At 44.6% G+C, this 18986-nt stretch overlaps 1 protein-coding gene across 1 annotated transcript in view; it reads right to left on the minus strand.

Annotated features, from left to right (window-relative positions):
* Positions 1-872: 872 nt before the first annotated feature.
* LOC146829888 (vomeronasal type-2 receptor 26-like) overlaps positions 873-18986 on the minus strand; it is an 81000-nt gene continuing 62886 nt past the window's right edge. The window contains exon 3 of the mRNA XM_085606564.1: positions 873-1783. Coding sequence (XP_085462690.1) covers positions 873-1783 — 911 coding nt within the window. The remainder of the gene's footprint in view (positions 1784-18986) is intronic.

Raw genomic sequence — 18986 nt, forward strand, 5'->3', positions numbered from 1 at the left:
AAACCAAACTACTGTTTGCTGCTTTCTCTCCACCACATAAAGGCAACCCCATTTCAAAATCAGGTATAGCCAGGTGGATAGTTAAATGTATCCAAATATGTTACCAAAAAGCTAAACGCACTCTTACAGTTCCCCCCAAGAGCTAGTCCTACTGCTGTTCACACACCAACATTACCTGTTGTCCGGCCTGGTGATGCCATCATAGTTGTCCCAAAACAGGCCCCTCATTGTATCCCTACACACTGCACAGCAAGAAGGATGATGACTTTATTTCTTCCTCACTGATCCATATGTGGGTCTCTATAGAACATGAGTGGTCAAAATAAAATACCCAGCAAAGAAATAGAGGGAGATTTGCTTGTCGTACAATCCATTGAAGTCATTTCCCTTCTGTTCCTTTCCCTGCGGCAAATATTTACCATGTGCCCCAAGGAATCACCAACAGGAAGGTGCAGTTTAGAAATGTATTGACCCTTTTCTTATAATCCCCACTAAAAGGGCGGATATTAAATACCCTGTGAATATATCGGTATGTCTACCCCACAACTGTTTTAGTAAAGATTCAACCCCATGCATCAGATCAGTAGATTTATATCTTTCCCCCAATTTGCATGTTGCACCTGTGTTGTCCCTTTGTATTCTCAGTCAATATAACAATCAAAAAGAATGCATTATTCAGTAATAAATAAGGGATGTTACATTTAGAACCCTAGATAGGACATACAAACAAATCTATAAATCCTGGGTTTGTAGTCTCTCTGCTGGTCATTGTGATATACATGATGATCCAATGCAGAGGTCGTGAATAGCTGTTCTGTGTTCTCAAACCACAAAATACACGTGTGCATAAATTGATCAATCAGATGTGCATTTTATTGTTTGTTGCTAGAGCTGGTCTTTTGCATTAAGTATTGCTTGGTATTCAAGTCCGGCTTCCAGAGGATGATATAACACTTGGGAATGAAGATACAGCCCAATAACCCAGCAGCTGAAGACAAGATAGCGAAGATCTCCACGGCCACCATATACTTCCCCTGTGTGCTGAGATATGCAGGTATGAAAGAGATCCAGACGGCCAAAAACACAAGCATACTGAAGGTGAGGAACTTGGCTTCATTAAAACTCTGCGGCAAATTACGAGCATAAAATGCAACTACAAAGCTGACACTGGCCAACAAGCCCAGATATCCCAACATCAGATAGAAGAAGAGAACAGAGCCCTCATCACACTGGATGATGGTGGTGTCCCCCATCTGTATCTTAACGGGGAATGGAGGATCAAGGAGCAGCCAAACTGTGCAAATCAGGACTGGAGTAAATGAACAGAGAAGGACCACCCCACTGGGCATTCTTGTCCCAAGCCACCTTGAAGACCTGCTTGTGGGATCACGAGTATTAAACGCTATAATTACAGTGATGGTCTTTGCAAGGACGGTAGAGATACTGATGGCAAAGCTAATACCAAAAGAGTTTTGTCGGAGCATGCAGGTCACCATCGATGGATAGCCAATGAAGGCAAAGGAGGAGAGGAAACAGAGCATGATGGCGAAAAGAAGCACATAGCTGAGGACTCGGTTATTTGCTTTGACGATTGGTGTGTCTTGGTACCTTCTGAAGGCACAGAGAACAAACAGGGTGGTTAGGAAAAGAAGGCTGGTCATAAATGAAAGAGCTGTCCCCAAAGGCTCTTCAAAGGAGAGGAACTGCAGAGTCGTGGAGAAACATTGCGTCTGTCTTTCATTTGGCCACTGGTCTTCAGGACACGGCCAACAGTCAACTGAATCTGAAAGGAAAGATTGAGGTTGTGAATAAGAATTTTATGGCAAATGAAATAGTGTATGGACTGGCTATCAAGTTGAGTTTAGCCCAAATTATAAGCTACAACAATTACAACAATCCTGTTTACAATAACAATTTGCATAATTTGATTGTCTGATCAATGTAGAAACTATTGGCTATAATGCAGGAATGATCTAGTGAATGCAGAGTGGTCTAAGAAGGCATGTCCAGATGGGTGGTAGTAGGCTTTTTCAAAATCCTAGATTGAATTCCTTTGATTATTTATAGATCGAAATCTTTAGTTGTGATTCTTGACAAGAGATCTCATCTCCAATCACAGATTAACACTTTGGGAGAGTCAAGACACTTCTTTGCTGAGCAGCAAAATGTCCGCTCCTTAGAGGGCTCTGCCGGCCAGGCTCCAAATCTGTTCATCCATCTGATATTTCAGGGGTGCCTGATACTGTAAAACCACAGGCATGTCTTTGCACTGCACCCATGACCTACCTGCTGCAGGCAGTAACTGTGTGTTTCCTCCCAGGGCTCATAGTGAGGCATGTGAAATTGGTCCTGCTAGGACATGTTTGTGGCCTGGCTGGGATGTTGTTGTTGGCTAAAACTTACTACTTGGGCTGCTTCATCTCGCTTCACCTAGCGCTGTGCCCACAATGGCTAATTATTGCCGCTCCTAGGTCGTGGCTAGATGTGTCCCCTGGGCTATAAGCAGGACCCACCTGATGCTGCCTTGAAAATGCTTTGCAGGGAGGGCAGTCCGTGTTTCTCCCCTATTACGTTTGGGCACACTATCTACCCGACATCCCTGGAGCAGGAGGCTTGGGCACGGCCACAGCAAGGACAATGGCACCATAGGTGTGCCCACGCCCAACAGCTTAGATGAATGAGTGTGCAGGGCTCGGCGGTCACTGGCCCTCAGTCACCCATGGGGTTTCTGCTCATTCCTCAGCTGGTAATGCCTCCCACTTGTCTACAGCACCCTGAGCTTTGCCTGTCCCAGGAGTCAGGGCCGGTGCATCAGTGGGCCGAGTGGTGAGCTGGTTCATCTGACCTGGCAGGCCCTGCTGTGGAGCCTGGAATCGGCTTGTGGACTGGTGACCGGGGTGGATTGTAGCGGGCATGTAGCATACAGCCCTACTCCTCTGGCTGTCCACACATCCATGAAGAATTGGACCTCTGTACTCTGCCACGGGTTCCGCGTGGTCTACATCTCTCCCAGACTCTTCCCTTAGGGCTCCAGTCCACATATCATAGTGTCACCCTTCACTACACAGCTGCCAACCTGCTGGACTATACCGCTGACGCACTATGCCACCTCAAATTGGGCAGCCAATTAAATTCGGACTCACCCACCACACCTGCTACATCACTTCCAGGTGTCCTGTTGCTGACTACACTAACTAAAGAGGCTTTGTACTAGTACCACTCCTGAGTCTGCTCATGCCCCCTGTTTTGGTAGGAACCCGGGGTGAGGTGGGTCTCTGCGAACCTCTGCTCTCCAAGCTGAATACTGCAGCTAGCCTGGGGGACAGTGATTTTCAGGATATAGACCATTGTGCATTATTTATGGATGATAAAACGAGACTGAAAACCATGATTCCAAACTTTACCTTCTTACTAACATACTAGATCAAATCAAACAATGCATTGACAAACACAGAACTTGACTTGACCTGCTAGAAAACTGGGTCTAGATGATCTCCAGGCTGACTCTAAAGAACATTTGCTACAAATGGACAAGGGTCTCAACATTATAAAAGCTAAAAACGAAGATCTGGAAGCACAGTCCAGACAAAACAATCTCCGTTTCACTAGTATTCCAGAATCTACAGCTATCACCTAGATGGAGGAATATGTTGAGAACGTGCTGAGTGAACTTTTTGGAGCAGGCCTGTTGGTGTTCTTCATTGTGGAACGTGCCCGCATCTCTCTTGACCCAAGGCTGCCTGCGGGTGTACTGGTTTGCCTCATAGTGGAACGCTTATTGAGCAACCGAGACCGTGATGCCGTCACGTGACTGGCACGTGAACGTGAATCAATGCAGAACCAGGGTAATAACATCTAATTTTACCCAGATTCCACCCTAATAGTGCAAGCGGCCTACCCGCCAATAAACTCTTTCAACAGTGGATGCACCCTATGAGCTCTTTTACCCTGACAAATTGCAGGTTTCATTATACTACAAATGCACCTCTTTTACTGATGTTAAATCTACTGTAAAATTTGCCAAAAATTTAACCAAGACACTGCAGTCCCCGCAGTCCTCTATTCACTAATCAGCGGGTGCCCAGCTTAGTGATAATGACTGATTGACTACCTTGAAAGATATCTTCGTCTGTTTGCCTCCCTGGGTGGTTTCAGTTGTGGTCTCCATCTCTTTAACCTCCTATAAATTTGACCACGCTGTGCTATTAGCAATATACCTCCAAGGCACAGCTTGCCCTCTTGATCCTCAGTCTGATCACCCAGCCACCTATGCAGGGGTGTTCGCCTGGTGTTTTGACTGCCAAACTAGTGGGTGGGAGGCTAATGCAAAGCAGCCTGATTGGGTAGTTGGTGTGGGAGGAGGGTTTGTGGATAGTATTGTTGAGCTGTTGTTCAGTTTTCTGACTGTATTAACACCCTTTTCCACACCATGCTGCCACAATTTCTAAATCCACAATTGTCAACTGCTGGAACCATGACACTAGCCACCAACAGTCTCTTCATATGACACTCTCCTGTAAATATTATAGCCAATATCTCTCGGATTACATTTGCGGGCTTAATGATCATAAAAAGTGCCTTGTTCATGCTTATTCAAACAGACACAAAATAGCTGCTTGCTTCTCATGAGAGACACATTTGAGAGGCCCATTGGCCCATGAGTTGATTTATTTTCCAACACACACAAGCTACACTAGGGGCATCGCTGTGCTTTTGTATAAAGATCTCCCATGACAGTTATCTCACTCTCATAGACCCTGAAGGGCGAAATATTATACCAGCAGGTTCCTTACATAGGTGGCCAGTGATGGTGGCCACAGTGTATGAACCCAACTTCTATGACCTCGAATTCTTTTCTGGGATTTAGGCAAAAATCTCCAGCTTTGGCACCTGGGCACTCATATGGGGCCGTGACTTCAATGTCATCATGGATAATTAATTGGATCTCTCTGGGGCCTCAAAAAGTCTACAACCATATGACCCTATAGCCCTGAACAAGATAATCCATGAGAATTGCCTGCTAGATGCCTGGGGACAAGCACACCCTCTGACTTGGTTCCGACTTGACTTCTGGCTGGTGTCCAGGGATTTCCAAACTTAGATCTCCTCGCTATCTCACCTACCACGTGCCCTTTCTGACAATGCCCAGTCATGCTAATGTTACAGATTCTGCAGGTGCCTCCTTGTGCCTTTACTTGGTGCTTGCCAGAGGGAGCACTGCTAGACACAACATCTTGGGAGCAGTTCCGTGATGACATATTGGAATATTTCAAGGTGGTAATAGGGGTTGCCTGTATTGCAATCCAAGTCCCTGAAGGCCATCAGGGGTACCCTAGCTAAACTTAAAAGAGATATTCAGTCTCTGGAACAACAGTAATTCTACTCTAAAGGCACTGACACTCTAGCCAGCCTCTGAGACAAACTCTCGGCATTCCAGGAGGAAACCCTTCTAGAAAGCCACTTTTTATACCATCATTCTCTAGCTAAAAGGTATGAGGAGGGCAGCAGCCAGAGCAAGACACTAAGAAATATCATATTCTTGGCTCTCTATCTCATGCCTTCAGTTTATGCCCTACTTCTATTCCTCTTTCTTGACTCACTAAAACTAGGCATGTAAGTCCACCAGCTTTTGTTATCTTCAAACTGCTCAGACTCTCATTCATTCTCTCCCATCTCATTTTGCTATATACGCTATGTCCCCCATCTTGACAATAGCTCCTCTTTGTTTTGCTACCCAATCCAATGATACAGTTTCTTTGTTTTCATCCCTTTGTGATCCCTACAACACACTTGTAGCTATTACTTCTGCCACAATTATGTGCCAAGTCTTTACCTACTTGTAATATGCTTCTAATTTCCTCTACTAAATAAGCTTGGTAGCTATAGTGTCCCACATCGATCTCACCTTTGTATACCGTGACTACTTATTGGTTCCCATGATACTTTTCTTTTCTCATTTTCTTTTCTCATATTTCTATAAATATTTGTTATTGTTTTTCATTTGGTATTTCATTTTTCTCTTGTAACCTGGCCCAGTAATTGTAAAGCACTCTAAACAATTTGAGCCATATTTTTGCTAGAGAAAATCACAAATAGATAAACAGGTTTTCTACTTTTCAGTTTGACCCATAATAACTCATAAGAAAGTCACCACAGTGGGGTTTTACGTTTTCCTTCACATATACTGTTTAGGCAACCAGGAATATCAAAACAATACTAGCACAACCCCAATATCTATGAGCTTTGCTATGATGGATGCACCAGTTATGCCAAACTCTCAGCTGGTAGTAAAACATCAAACAACTCCTTGGAACTATGCCTGCTCCCAGTATCGCCTTATAAGTTCCCTGCCATTTAGGGTGTATATGTTGCTGTGCTTGTTCTTTTTGCATAAGATGAAACAAACCAGAACACAGCATGTGGGACAACTGCCACACAGATAGCAAATTATTGTGGTGGTGGGTGCAACTGACACAAGTCTGGCAAAACCACTAGGCAATGGTGTCTGTAGAAGAGAATTTTGAGGGGACACACATTGGGCCACAGAATTATCATTTAAAAAACTTTTCTAATTCACTGAAAAAAACATAGGTTTCAGGGACATTATGGTTAGTTGGACATTTTACTCGAACAAAACCAGAGAAATTCCACCGTTATAGTTAGTTCAGATAACTATAACTCATGCCCCCGCAATGCACTGCTGATGACGTCACATATTACATCATTCATGACATGGTCCAACTAACTATAACGTCCCTGAAACCTATGGTTTTTTCAGTGAATATGAAAGGTTTTTTAAATGCTAATTTCTAACTAGAACATTCCTGAAACCTATGTTTTTTTCAGTGAATTTCAAAGGTTTTTTAAATAATAATTTCTAAGTTTAATGTGCCTCAATCCTATGGTATTTTTATTGACTACATATATACATATAAATATTTAAAACAAGTTTAAAATAATTTATAGTTAGGAAAACTATATCAATTCTTTAAAAAAAAAAATATTATGTAGAAGTTGCGCACCCTTCGAGCATCCCACATGAAGGGTGAGTTCATAGCCATTTTAAAAGTCATGCAGGGGTCACGATTTTGGCATGATTTGTAAGTATGAAATATCTTTAAATTAATCATGAATAAAAGTTTTGAAGTGTTTGTCTAAATTAATTAACAAAAGTATATTTAAACTATTATTTTCAATATGATCTGTTTGAAAGTGACAGATGCGCTTAGTGTGCGCGACCCGTCCCCGCACGTATTTCCGGGGTCGCGCCATGATCGCGCCGTAATCGCGCCGGAGTTGCGACTTCGGCGTATTTTTATACTTGAAAAATGACTATTGAAACGTTGAATATGATATTAGAATGCACAGTTGTGCTAATAGCCTTATTAAAAGTTGATAGAAATTTCTATATATGGTGTATAATCATGTATTCAATATTTTGCGGGTGCGCGAAGGGTGCATATTGGGTGCGCACACCCTACGCAACTTCATGTCAGCAGAAGAAAAAAAGAATCTGATTGGTTTACATCAATTTCATTGTGGAAGAGAGAGGATCCATCCTCTTGATTTTCCCCTTATTTTTTGTCTTTCACAGAGACAAGACCTGTTTCCTACTTGTCTTCTTATCTTTACCTTTTTTGTGTGTTTGTTTATTTTTTTTTAAAACTATGGCTTCCATTCTTGCTGAGGTTGATTCTTTGGCTGTTGAGGAGGAAGAACAGATGGTGGAACAGGGCAAGAATAAAAAAGAGAGCATTGTATGGGCTTTTTTCACCGTTCCTCAAGGTGAAAAAAAGGTGAACGCAAGAAAAGTTACTTGCATTAATTATTTGCAAGAGAGTGCTGTCTAGAGGGTCCAATAAGAAGTATTCGTGCGGTACTAGCAGCATGAAGAAACATCTAGAGACTATACACCCGGTACACCTGGCAAGAGAGGAGAGGAGAAGAGAGTTAAATGCTGCTGCCGAGCGTGATTGCAATGCTCCATCAACATCAGCACAGGTTCCACCTGCTCCTAGGCTCCACATTCTTCCCGTATTTTTAATTGCACCAGTTGGTTGCATTAAGTGTGACACCATACTCTGTTTTGGAGAGCAGTGTGTGGACGTTCTCTCTGCTGCTCTATAAGCACATAAATGTTAATTTTTCTTTTTAGAATGTGCTTTTGTTTTTGTGAGAGATCATTTCCTAATCTTCATTTTTGTCTGTAGCTTTTAAAATAAAAAACACACAAAAAAGTTTAAAAAGTTAAAAAGTAACCTCTACTGGTTTAAAAAAGAAAAAATACTTAAGTGACTGATGAGTACAGCAAGGAGAGTGCCTGGTGAATTTGTAAGTGCTTGGGTATTGGCGGAGTGTTTGGATTAGCACATGGTAGTGGCTGGGTGACTGGAGGAGTGCACAGGGAGTGACAGAGTGATTGCTGGACTGTATGGGTACTACTAGGGGGATTGAAGGAGCGAATGAGAAGTGTGTAAGTGGTTAGAGGACTGTATGAGTAGTACATAGACGATTGCAGCAGTACATGTGTTTGTGACTGGGTCTTTGCATGAGTACATGGGTACTGAGTGGATGATTAGAGTACTGCAAGGAGAGTGTGTGCTAAATTTATAAGTGCTTGGGTATTGACGGTGTGTTTGTATTAGTACATGGTAGTGGCTGGGTGACTGGAGTAGTGCATGGGAAGTGGGAGGGTGATTGCTGGACTGTATGGGTGTTACCAGGGGAATTGAAGGTGCGAATGAGAAGTGTGTAAGTGGTTAGAGGACTGCAGGAGTAGTGCATAAGGGTTTGCAGCTGTGCATGTGTTTCTGACTGGGTCTTTGCATGAGTACATGGGTACTGAGTGGATGATTCGAGTACTGCAAGGAGACCGCGTGCTAAATTTATAAGTGCTTGGGTATTGACGGTGTGTTTGTATTAGTACATGGTAGTGGCTGAGTGACTGGAGGAGTGCACAGAAAGTGAGAGGGTGATTGCTGGACTGTATGAGTACTACCAGGTGAATTGAAGGACCAAATGAGAAGTGTGTAAGTAGTTAGAGCCCTGCTTGAGCAATATATAGGTGATTGTAGCCGTATATGTGTTTGTGACTGGGTCTTTGCATGAGTACATGGGTACTGAGTGGATGATTAGAGAACTGCAAGGAGACTGAGTGCTAAATTTATAAGTGCTTAGGCATTGGCGGTGTGTTTGGATTAGTACATGGTAGTAGCTTGGTGACTGGAAGAGTGCATGGGAAGTGAGAGGGTGATTGCTGGACTGTATGGGTGTTACCAGGGGAATTGAAGGTGCGAATGAGAAGTGTGTAAGTGGTTAGAGGACTGCATAAGTAGTGCATAGGGGATTGCAGCTGTGCATGTGTTTGTGACTGGGTTTTTCCATGAATACATGGGTACTGAGTGGATGATTAGAGAACTGCAAGGAGACTGCGTGCTAAATTTATAAGTGCGTGGGTATTGGCGGTGTGTTTAGATTAGTACATGGTAGGAGCTGGGTGACTGGAGGAGTGCATGGGAAGTGAGAGGGTGATTGCTGGACTGTATGGGTGCCACCAGGGAAATTGAAGGAGCGAATGAGAAGTGTGTAAGTGGTTAGAGGACTGCATGAGTAGTGCATAAAGGATTGGAGCTGTGCATGTGTTTGTGACTGGGTCTTTGCATGAGTACATGGGTACTGAATGGATGATTAGAGTGCTGCAAGGAGACTGTGTGGTGAATGTATAAGTGATTGTGTATTGAGGAGTGTTTGTATTAGTACATGGTATTGGCTGGGTGACTGGAGGAGTGCACAGAAAGTGAGAGGGTGATTGCTGGACTGTATGAGTACTAACAGGTGAATTGAAGGACCAAATGAGAAGTGTGTAAGTAGTTAGAGCCCTGCTTGAGCAATACATAGGTGATTGTAGCAGTACATGTGTTTGTGACTGGGTCTTTGCATGAGTACATGGGTACTGAGTGGATGATTTATGGCCCACGCAAATAAAACAGCAGCTTCTGCCCACTATAAATTGAGGCTGATTAAGAAAATACTGCCATTCCTACCACCCACAGCCGGAAACACCCTGATAAGTGCCTTAGTGCTGTCCTCCCTCGATTACTGTAATGGCCTGTTTGTTAATGCCCAGGCCAGAGTGATCAATAAATTACAAACAATTCAAAATGCTGCAGCCCGTCTTCTGTCGGGAACACCGAAATTTAAACCAATCTCAGATGCAATAAAAAATTTGCATTGGCTCAAAATCCACAACAGGATTAAATTTAAAACACTCTGTATCACATACAAAGCACTGCACAACCAAGGCCCCGACTTCCTGAAGGCCCATCTTCGGCCTTGTCTATCTACTAGATCTCTCCGATCTAACAACCTCAATCTTCTGCAGGTACCTCGAACTAAAACAGTCTCCTGGGGCGACAGGTGCTTTCTGGTGGCCGCACCCAGGCTCTGGAACTCGGTACCAATTGCCATCAGAGAAAGCTCATCCTTGATGTTATTTCGCAGAAAATTGAAGACCTGGCTCTTTGGTCAATAACTACTCTTTCTTAGCTCTGTGGGTACTTCACACCGTTTTCCCAGCGCCGAGACGCCTATGGGCATTTGTTCGCGCTTTATAAATCTAAAAAATAAATAAATAAATGATTTGAGAACTGCAAGGAGAATGCGTGGTAAACTTATAAGTGCTTGGGTATTGGCGGAGTGTTTGGATTAGTACATGGTAGTGGCTGGGTGACCGGAGGAGTGCATGGAAAGTGAGAGGGTGATTGCTCGACTGTATGGGTGCCACCAGGGAAAATGAAGGAGCGAATGAGAAGTGTGTAAGTGGTTAGAGGACTGCATGAGTAGTGCATAAGGGATTGCAGCAGTACATGTGTTTGTGACTGGGTCTTTGCATGAGTACTTGGGTACTGAGTGAATGATTAGAGTACTACAAGGAGACTGCGTGGTAAATGTATAAGTGTGTGGGTATTGGCGGAGTGTTTGGATTAGTACATGGTAGAGGCTGGGTGATTTAAGGAGTGCATGGGAAGTGAAAGGGGGATTGCTGGGCTGTATGGATACTACCAGGGGAATATAAGGAACGAATGAGAAGTGTGTAAGTGGTTAGAGGACTGCATGAGTAGTGCATAGGGAATTGCAGCAGTGCATGTGTTTGTAACTGGTCATTGCATGAGTACATGGGTACTCAGTGTATGATTAGAGTACCGCAAGGAGAGTGCGTGGTGAATTTGTTAGTTCCTTGGGTATTGGCAGAGTGTTTGGATTAGTACATGGTAGTGGCTGGGTGACTGGAAGAGTGCATGGGAAGTGAGAAGGTGATTGCTGGACTGTATGGGTACTACCAGGGGAATTGAAGGAGCGAATGAGAAGTGTGTAAGTGCTTAGAGGACTCCATGAGTAGTGCATAGGGGATTGCAGCAGTGCATGTGTTTGTGACTGGTCATTGCATGAGTACATGGGTGCTCAGTGAATAATTAGAGTAAAACAAGGAGAGTGCGTGGTGAATTTGTTAGTTCCTTGGGAGCCCGCGCTTCATTTTTAAAAATATTTTTGACAGGATTCGCGACCCCAGCGCAAATTCTGCCAAAATGATATAAAAAAGAATGCTTTTTCTGGTCCTTGGGGTCCTTGTGGGACCCCCTGAACAGGCCTAAGGGTTCAGAGTGTTTCTACCCTGCCCCCTTGTCTTGTTTTTCACATTTGTTTCACTGTTTTCTTGTGACTCGGTTCTACCGAGTCACAAGATGGCTGTCAACACTTCCTGGTTTGGAGTGTTGGCAGCCAATCACCGTGAAGCTCGTGGTCGGGAGGGTTCCCAAACCCACCAAGCTCATAGATATCGAGACCTTTGTTTTTTGAATTTCTCAGCATCTACTGAACGGATTTACACCACTTAAAAAAAGGGGGCTTTCTGAACCAAGCACTACCTTTTTGCCAAATTTGGTGTAAGTCGGTTTAGCAGTTTGGGCTGTAGCCTTGGCTAAAGTTTCCTATGGAAAATTGATTTTGAAACTTTTATTTTTTTTAATATCTCAGGAACTACTGAATGGATTTTCACCATTTAACAAAAAGGACTCTTTCTGAACCAAAGGCTACCTTTTTGCCAAATTTGTTGTAATTCCGTTTAGCAGTTCGGGCTGTAGCTTTGTCTAAAGTTTCCTAACGTGTGTTGGGACCCCATTTTTTCTTGGCCGCCACTTGGCAAATCACCCCCAAAACCTTCAAGGCAGGAGCTGACCAGAGCTGATCACTAGTTTTGAAAATTTCCGAAGATTCGTCAACCGGCACCAAAGTTATTGGGAAAAGAAAAAAATGCTTTTCCTATAACTTTTAATTATAACTACCTACTAACGACCACCAGTAGGTAATGTATATATGTATGTATGTATGTATATATGTTTCAGGGGCGTTATAATTAGCTGGACATTTCCCTCGTACAAAACCCTAGAAATTCCCCGTTATAGTTAGTTCAGCTAACTATAACTCGCGCCCCCGCAATGCACTGCTGATGACGTCACATATTACATCACTCATGACATGGTCAGTGACATCACTGATGACATCACTGATGACATCTGAAATGACATCACTGATGACATCACTGATGACGTCACTGATGATGTCATCCATTGAGTGTGTGTTTCTGTAATTTTAAAATATGTTTAATATATATATAGGGAAAAACCTATGGAAGAATGAGTGGGTGTATAAGTGTGTGAATGGATGATTTAGCAGGTGCGTGACTGACTCTATAAGTGAGTCATTAAACGTATCTTACTCCAGACTAGTGACTAAACTGTGTGAATATCTGTATCTGTCTGTCTGTTGGTGTATGATCCGGCCCTGTGGGGTGGCGGTCCCCAGGGCCATCATTGGCCTCCAGGAGGGGGGCCGCGTGGGGCCCCTCCCACACGGACAAGTAGGCCCGGGGCTGGGGGGGCCTGAGAGCCCCTCCTTCACAAATACTTTCAAGCCCCGGGGGGTGGCGGTCCCCGGGGCTGGGGGGGCTGCGAGCCCCCCCACCCATTTTCTATAAGCCCCGTGGGGTGGTGGTCCCCACCCAGGGCTGGGAGGGGCCGTGAGCCCCCCCCAAATAGTATCTCTGAGCCCCGGGGGTGGCGGTCCCCGGGGGCCAATTTCCAAAGAAGTGCAGGAGTCCCGCGCTTCTTTTTTTTTTTTTTCGGCCGAAATGGGTGCGCGAATCTCGCCGATTTTTTTAAAAAAAATACTTTTTTTGGCCCTGGGGGTCCTTGTGGGACCCCCTGAGCAGGCCTAGGGTGTCAGGGTGTTTCTACTCTGCCCCCTTGTTGCGTTTTGCGCCTTTGTTTTTGTGCTTTCTTGTGCCTCGGTTCTACCGAGGCACAAGATGGCTGCCAACACTTCCTGATTCAGAGTGTTGGCAGCCAATTAGCATTCAGCTCGTGCTCGGGAGGGTTCTCAGGAACTACTGAACGGATTTACACCATTTAAGCAAAAGGCATAAGTCTGAACTGAGGACTAACTCCTTGCCAAATCTGGTGTAATTCAGTTCAGCAGTTCGGGCTGCAGCTGCGACAACAGGTCCTATGGGAAATTGCATGGGGAAAACGCGTTTTGGGACCCCCCTTTTTTATCAACGCCCGCTTAACGAATCACCACGAAACTTTCAGGGTAGGAGGGTAGCAGAGTTGGCCAAAGGTTTGGAAATTTTCGCGAAGATTCATCAACCGGCGCCAAAGATATTCCCAATAGAATGTTGCGGATTTCCTATGGAAAATAGGTCCTAACTATAACTATCTACTGGCGACAGCCAGTAGATAATATATATATATACATATCTCTTGCCATTTTTGGCGGACATCTTGGGCAGCGCTCTAGTCATCAAGGGAACTCCCTCGCCACCTACTTAAGGCGCTTAATACAAGCGGGCGCGCCGGTGGGGCACCAGAGGTGCGCCAGAGGCAAGCCCGTCTGCGCCCGTCCGCGCCCCGGCCGCTCCCAGCGCCAGGAATGCTGCCCCGCCAAATGGCCTCCCTGGTCGTGTGACCTATAGCAGAGACCAACTACAGCAGCTGAACCCACCTAAAGATCACAATCCTTCCGCCGTTAGCCTTTCCTGCGGACTAATCAACAGCCGGTCATTAGTCAAACACTCCGCTGAAGTCTATGGCCTCTTGGAGGACTTGGAGCTCGACGCTCTTTTTATAACGGAAACCTGGGCTACGGCCACATCCATAGTAAGCCTGGGTGCCGCCTGTCCCAGTGGCTATAAAATTCTCCACAAACCCCGCTGTACAGGTAGAGGTGGCGGAGTGGGTATGTTGTACAAGGACACCCTAGATTTCAAACCTCTTCTGATTGATGAGGTAGGGGGGATAGAAATCATGGGTTTTTCCCTACAGTCTCCTGGCGGGAATTTACTTACGGGGATGCTTTGCTACAGGCCCCCGGGTGCGACCACACTTTTCCAACTCCTAGCTGACACCATCACCAATCTAAAGCTTGCTCATACCAATCTGATTGTAATAGGTGACTTCAACCTTACGGAAGATGGAGGTCTCGGCAGTCATCTGAGGGACCTCCAGCATACGTGCTCTAACTTAAATCTTCCTCAATTGGTGGTCAGTCCTACCCACCAGAAGGGGCATACTTTGGACCTGGTATTTGCCTGCCCAGACACTACTGGGATATCAAGTATACTGCCTTTGACCTGGACAGTTCACTACCTTATACTCTTGAGCACGATGCTGCCCTGTCAAAAGAACAAGTCCAGCCAGCAGAGCCTTTATAGGAAGGACAGAGAATGGGCCAAATTGGCCAAAGCCGGCCCTTTAACCATATTTTGGGACGTCAGCCACTTCTCCCCTGATCTTGGGACGTCAGCCACTTCTCCCCTGATAAGTCCATGGATGAAAACTATAAATCATTCACCGATCAGATAATTAAGACTCTTGATTGCACCATTCCCATAAAATCCTTAAAGAAGGTGCGGAAAGGATCAGCGCCCTGGTACAATGAAGAGCTGCATCAGCTTAGACTATCCCGTAGGCAAGCCCAGAGGAAATGGAGAAGAAACTATGCCGAGGACGACAAGCGAGATCTGAGACTAATCCAACTAAAATATAAAGCTCTGATCCTGAGGTCCAAGGCTGATTTCTATGCGTGCTCCATTGCCCAGGCCTCTAATGGGACTAAAACCCTCTTTAAGATTGTCCGCGATCTCTCCAACCCGGACTGCATGAACAACAAAGTAGCTCCCTCACAGACCTTGTGCAATGAAATTGCCTCCTTCTTTCAGGAGAAAATCGCTAATATTATTAACACACTCTACGACAAGACTCAGGAGGATTCTGAGGAAACAACTAGCCTGGCCGACGGAGTTCTTCCACTGACCGCGGCTTTAGACAGCTTTCAACCATTCTCTCAGGCAGCTTTTGACAGTCTAATAGAAAGCGTGTCCTCTGGCTCTCCTCTTGACCCCCTCCCTCATAAAATCTGGAAACTGTACAGGCGTAACACCTTTCCCGGCCTGAGGCTGATCTGCAATCAGTCTCTGATGGCAGGATCAGTCCCGGAGTGTTGGAAATTAGCAGTAGTAACTCCATTGATCAAGAAACCAAATCTGGATCCTTTGGTTCCTGCTACTTTCAGGCCCATCTCACTCCTGCCTTACCCGGTGAAAATTCTCGAAAAATCAGTTAGCAAGACGTTGTCTTGCTTCCTGGAGGAGAACCTTCTGCTCGACAGGGATCAGTTCGGCTTTCGCCCCGGCCATGGGACTGAAACGGCTCTGGCCACCATGCTGGACAATCTTCGAATGCGTGCCGACAACGGGAATGCCATGATTTTAGTGCTTCTCGATATGTCGGCAGCTTTCGACACGGTGAGCCATCCGGTCCTGTTGAAAAGACTGGAGCAGATAGGTGTCAAGGGCAGTGCGCTGCAATGGTTTCAATCCCATCTGGAGGGCAGACAGCAAGTAGTCACCATGACCCCTTTCTCCTCTAGCAGGTCGCCAGTTGCGTACGGGGTGCCGCAGGGATCGGCAATTAGTCCCATCCTTTTTAACATCTACCTGCGGCCCCTGTTTCCTCTAATTAAATCCTTTGGAGTCAGCCTAGTGAACTACGCTGACGATACGCAGCTGGCTTTCTCTCTAGAGGGAGAAGATGCGATACCTCTGGACCGGTTCCAGCAATGCATGAGGCAGACCACGGACTGGCTTAGAAGAAACTCCCTCCAGTTCAATAGCGGTAAAACCGAGGTGGTCTTCTGCTCTCTTACTAGGATCCCAAAACAACTACCTCCAGAATTTAGACTTCTTCCAGAGGAGGATCCCTTGATACCGGTCAGCAAGGTGAGTAACCTCGGGGTGCTTTTCGACGATGACCTCCAGATGGTCTCCCAGGCCAGCAAGACCGCCTCGGTCTGCTTTGCCCTGCTACGACTACTTCGAAGTATTCTACCTTTACTTCCTAGTGAATTACGTGCCATGGTAGTGCGCTGCACAGTATTAAGCAGGCTCAACTACTGCAACTCCCTTTATCTAGGGGCCCCGCAGTATATCTTCCAGGGCCTGCAGAGGATACAATCAGCAGCAGCTAAACTAGTTCTTGACCGACGACGCAGCTCGTTGTCCACCGGTGCACTGAGGGACCTGCACTGGCTCCTGGTCAGGGAAAGGGTCTCCTTCAAGTCTCTGTGTATGACATTCAGAGCAGTGCATGGTCTGGGCCCAGCCCCTTTGCAGAGTAAAATTGCTCGCCACATACCAACTAGGCAGCTGCGCTCCTCCACAGCTGGCCTACTGGTAGTCCCGAGATTCAAACGCTCTCGGGTAGGCGGCAGGGCCTTCAGCATAGTAGCCCCCGGGTTGTGGAATAAGCTCCCTCTGAATTTGAGACAGTGTAACTCTTTACTCGAATTCCGCAAGGGACTCAAAACCTGGCTCTACCCTAAAGTTTAGCCGGATCCACTCTTCCTGTCTCGTCTTCTGCCTTTCTGGTATGGTCTCCTCAGTCTAAAGCGCCAAGATGCCCGTAGGGTGATAGTTGCGCTCTATAAGTATATCATCAATCAATCAATCATATTCACTGAACAAAACATAGGTTTCAGGCACGTTATAGTTAGGAATTATCATTTAAAAAACCTTAGAAATCCACTGAAAAAACCATAGGTTTCAGGGGCGTTATAGTTAGCTGGATTTTTCACTTGTACAAAAACATTGAAATTCCCCTGTTATAGTTAGTTCAGCTAACTATAACCCGCGCACCCGCAATGCACTGCTGATGACGTCACATATTGCGTCACTTATGACATGGTCAGTGACATCACTCATGACATCACTCATGACATCTCAAATGACATCACTGATGACATCATCCAGTGAATGTGTGTTTTTCTGAAAATTAAATATGTTTTATACATGTATATCTCAAGGTCGATGGAAGAATAAATGGGTATATAGGTGTCTAAATGGATGATTTGTTTTTGAAAAATTGATTGTATAACTGACTGATTAAGTGTATCTTAGTGAATACATGGCTTAGTGAGTAATGTTTAAATATGTAAATATCTGTATCAGTCTCTCACTTTGTGTATAAGTGGCTGCATGGGTTGGTGAGTAGCTACATGAGTGTCTATATAGGTTATTAGTTGTTTTTTTGAGTATCAGTATGAGTGTCTGAGTGTCTGTATGGTTCGGTGGGGGGTATTACGTAGTGCATAGGTGCATGAATGAGTGACTCACTGTTTGTATGTGTTGAAGACAGCATGTGTGCAGGACTGTATGGGTGGATGAGTGTGTGCATGGGTGTGTTAGTGAGTGAATGACTGTCTCAATAGTATCTTTATGAGTAACTACATATGTTTTAAACTAGTATATGTGACTATTCGTGTATATAGGTGAGTATATGTGAGAGTGAGAGATTGGAAGAGTTCCTGTATGAATAAGTATGTGTTTCTATAAGTGATTGTTTAAAAGACTAAGAATGTGTAAGTTTCTGTAGAAGTAAGTGTGGTGGTGGTGTGTGTATAACTGTATATGCAAGTAAATGGATGTTTGATTCTTTATTAGCATGAGTGATATGTGTGTGAGTAACTCTATGGATGAGTGGTGTTGCGTAACAGGATGTATAGGTGTATGAGTACATATGATGAGTGAGTACATGTATGAGTGACTGTATAGGACTGTTGGTGAATGAGTGGATGTGTATGTGGATCTTAGAATTACTGAATAGGTTGTTGTAACTGGTATTGGTATGTTCATTGTTTTGAAAATGTTAGTTTCTATTTTTTAATGTGTGTATCAAAGGTTATATTAGGGGGAGAGGAGGTATACCACTCTATCACAAGGATGATGTCATCAGTGATGTCATGAGTGATGTCACTGACCATGTTATGAGTGATGTAATATGTGACGTCATCAGCAGTGCATTGCGGGCACGCGAGTTATAGTTAGCTGAACTAACTTCAACGGGGGAATTTCAATGGTTTTGTACGAGTGAAAAGTCCAGCTAACTATAACGCCCCTGAAACCTATGGTTTTTTCAGTGAATTTCTAAGGTTTTTTAAATGTTAATCCCTAACTATAACGTGCCTGAAACCTATGTTTTTTTCAGTGAATTTCATAGGTTTTTTAAATGCCAGTTTCTAACTATGCCTACAGAGATAGGACATGTGAAGAAAGAAGGAAAAACGCACACAAAGAAAAAAAAGAAATGAAAAAAGAAGCAACAGAAGTCCTCAAAGACGAAGAAAAGTGCAGGAAGAAGGATAAAGTGCAGAAAGAACAAACAGAAGAGCAGAAAGAAGCCTTGTTGCAAAATCATCCTGTACCCTCAACTTTTTCAGACGGATACTGGTGGTAACTGAGTCTGACTAACCAGTGCTATGTTAAAAGACACTCAGAATACAGTGAAAACACCTACATACACTAGGGAACACTATGCGAAGGGGTCCCCCTGTGATCAGCATGACCTCCTCTGTAAGCCCCTAGTATATAATATGGC

The sequence above is a fragment of the Triturus cristatus genome, chromosome 5_2 (assembly GCF_964204655.1).
Source record: "Triturus cristatus chromosome 5_2, aTriCri1.1, whole genome shotgun sequence".
In the NCBI taxonomy this organism is placed as follows: Eukaryota; Metazoa; Chordata; class Amphibia; order Caudata; family Salamandridae; genus Triturus; species Triturus cristatus.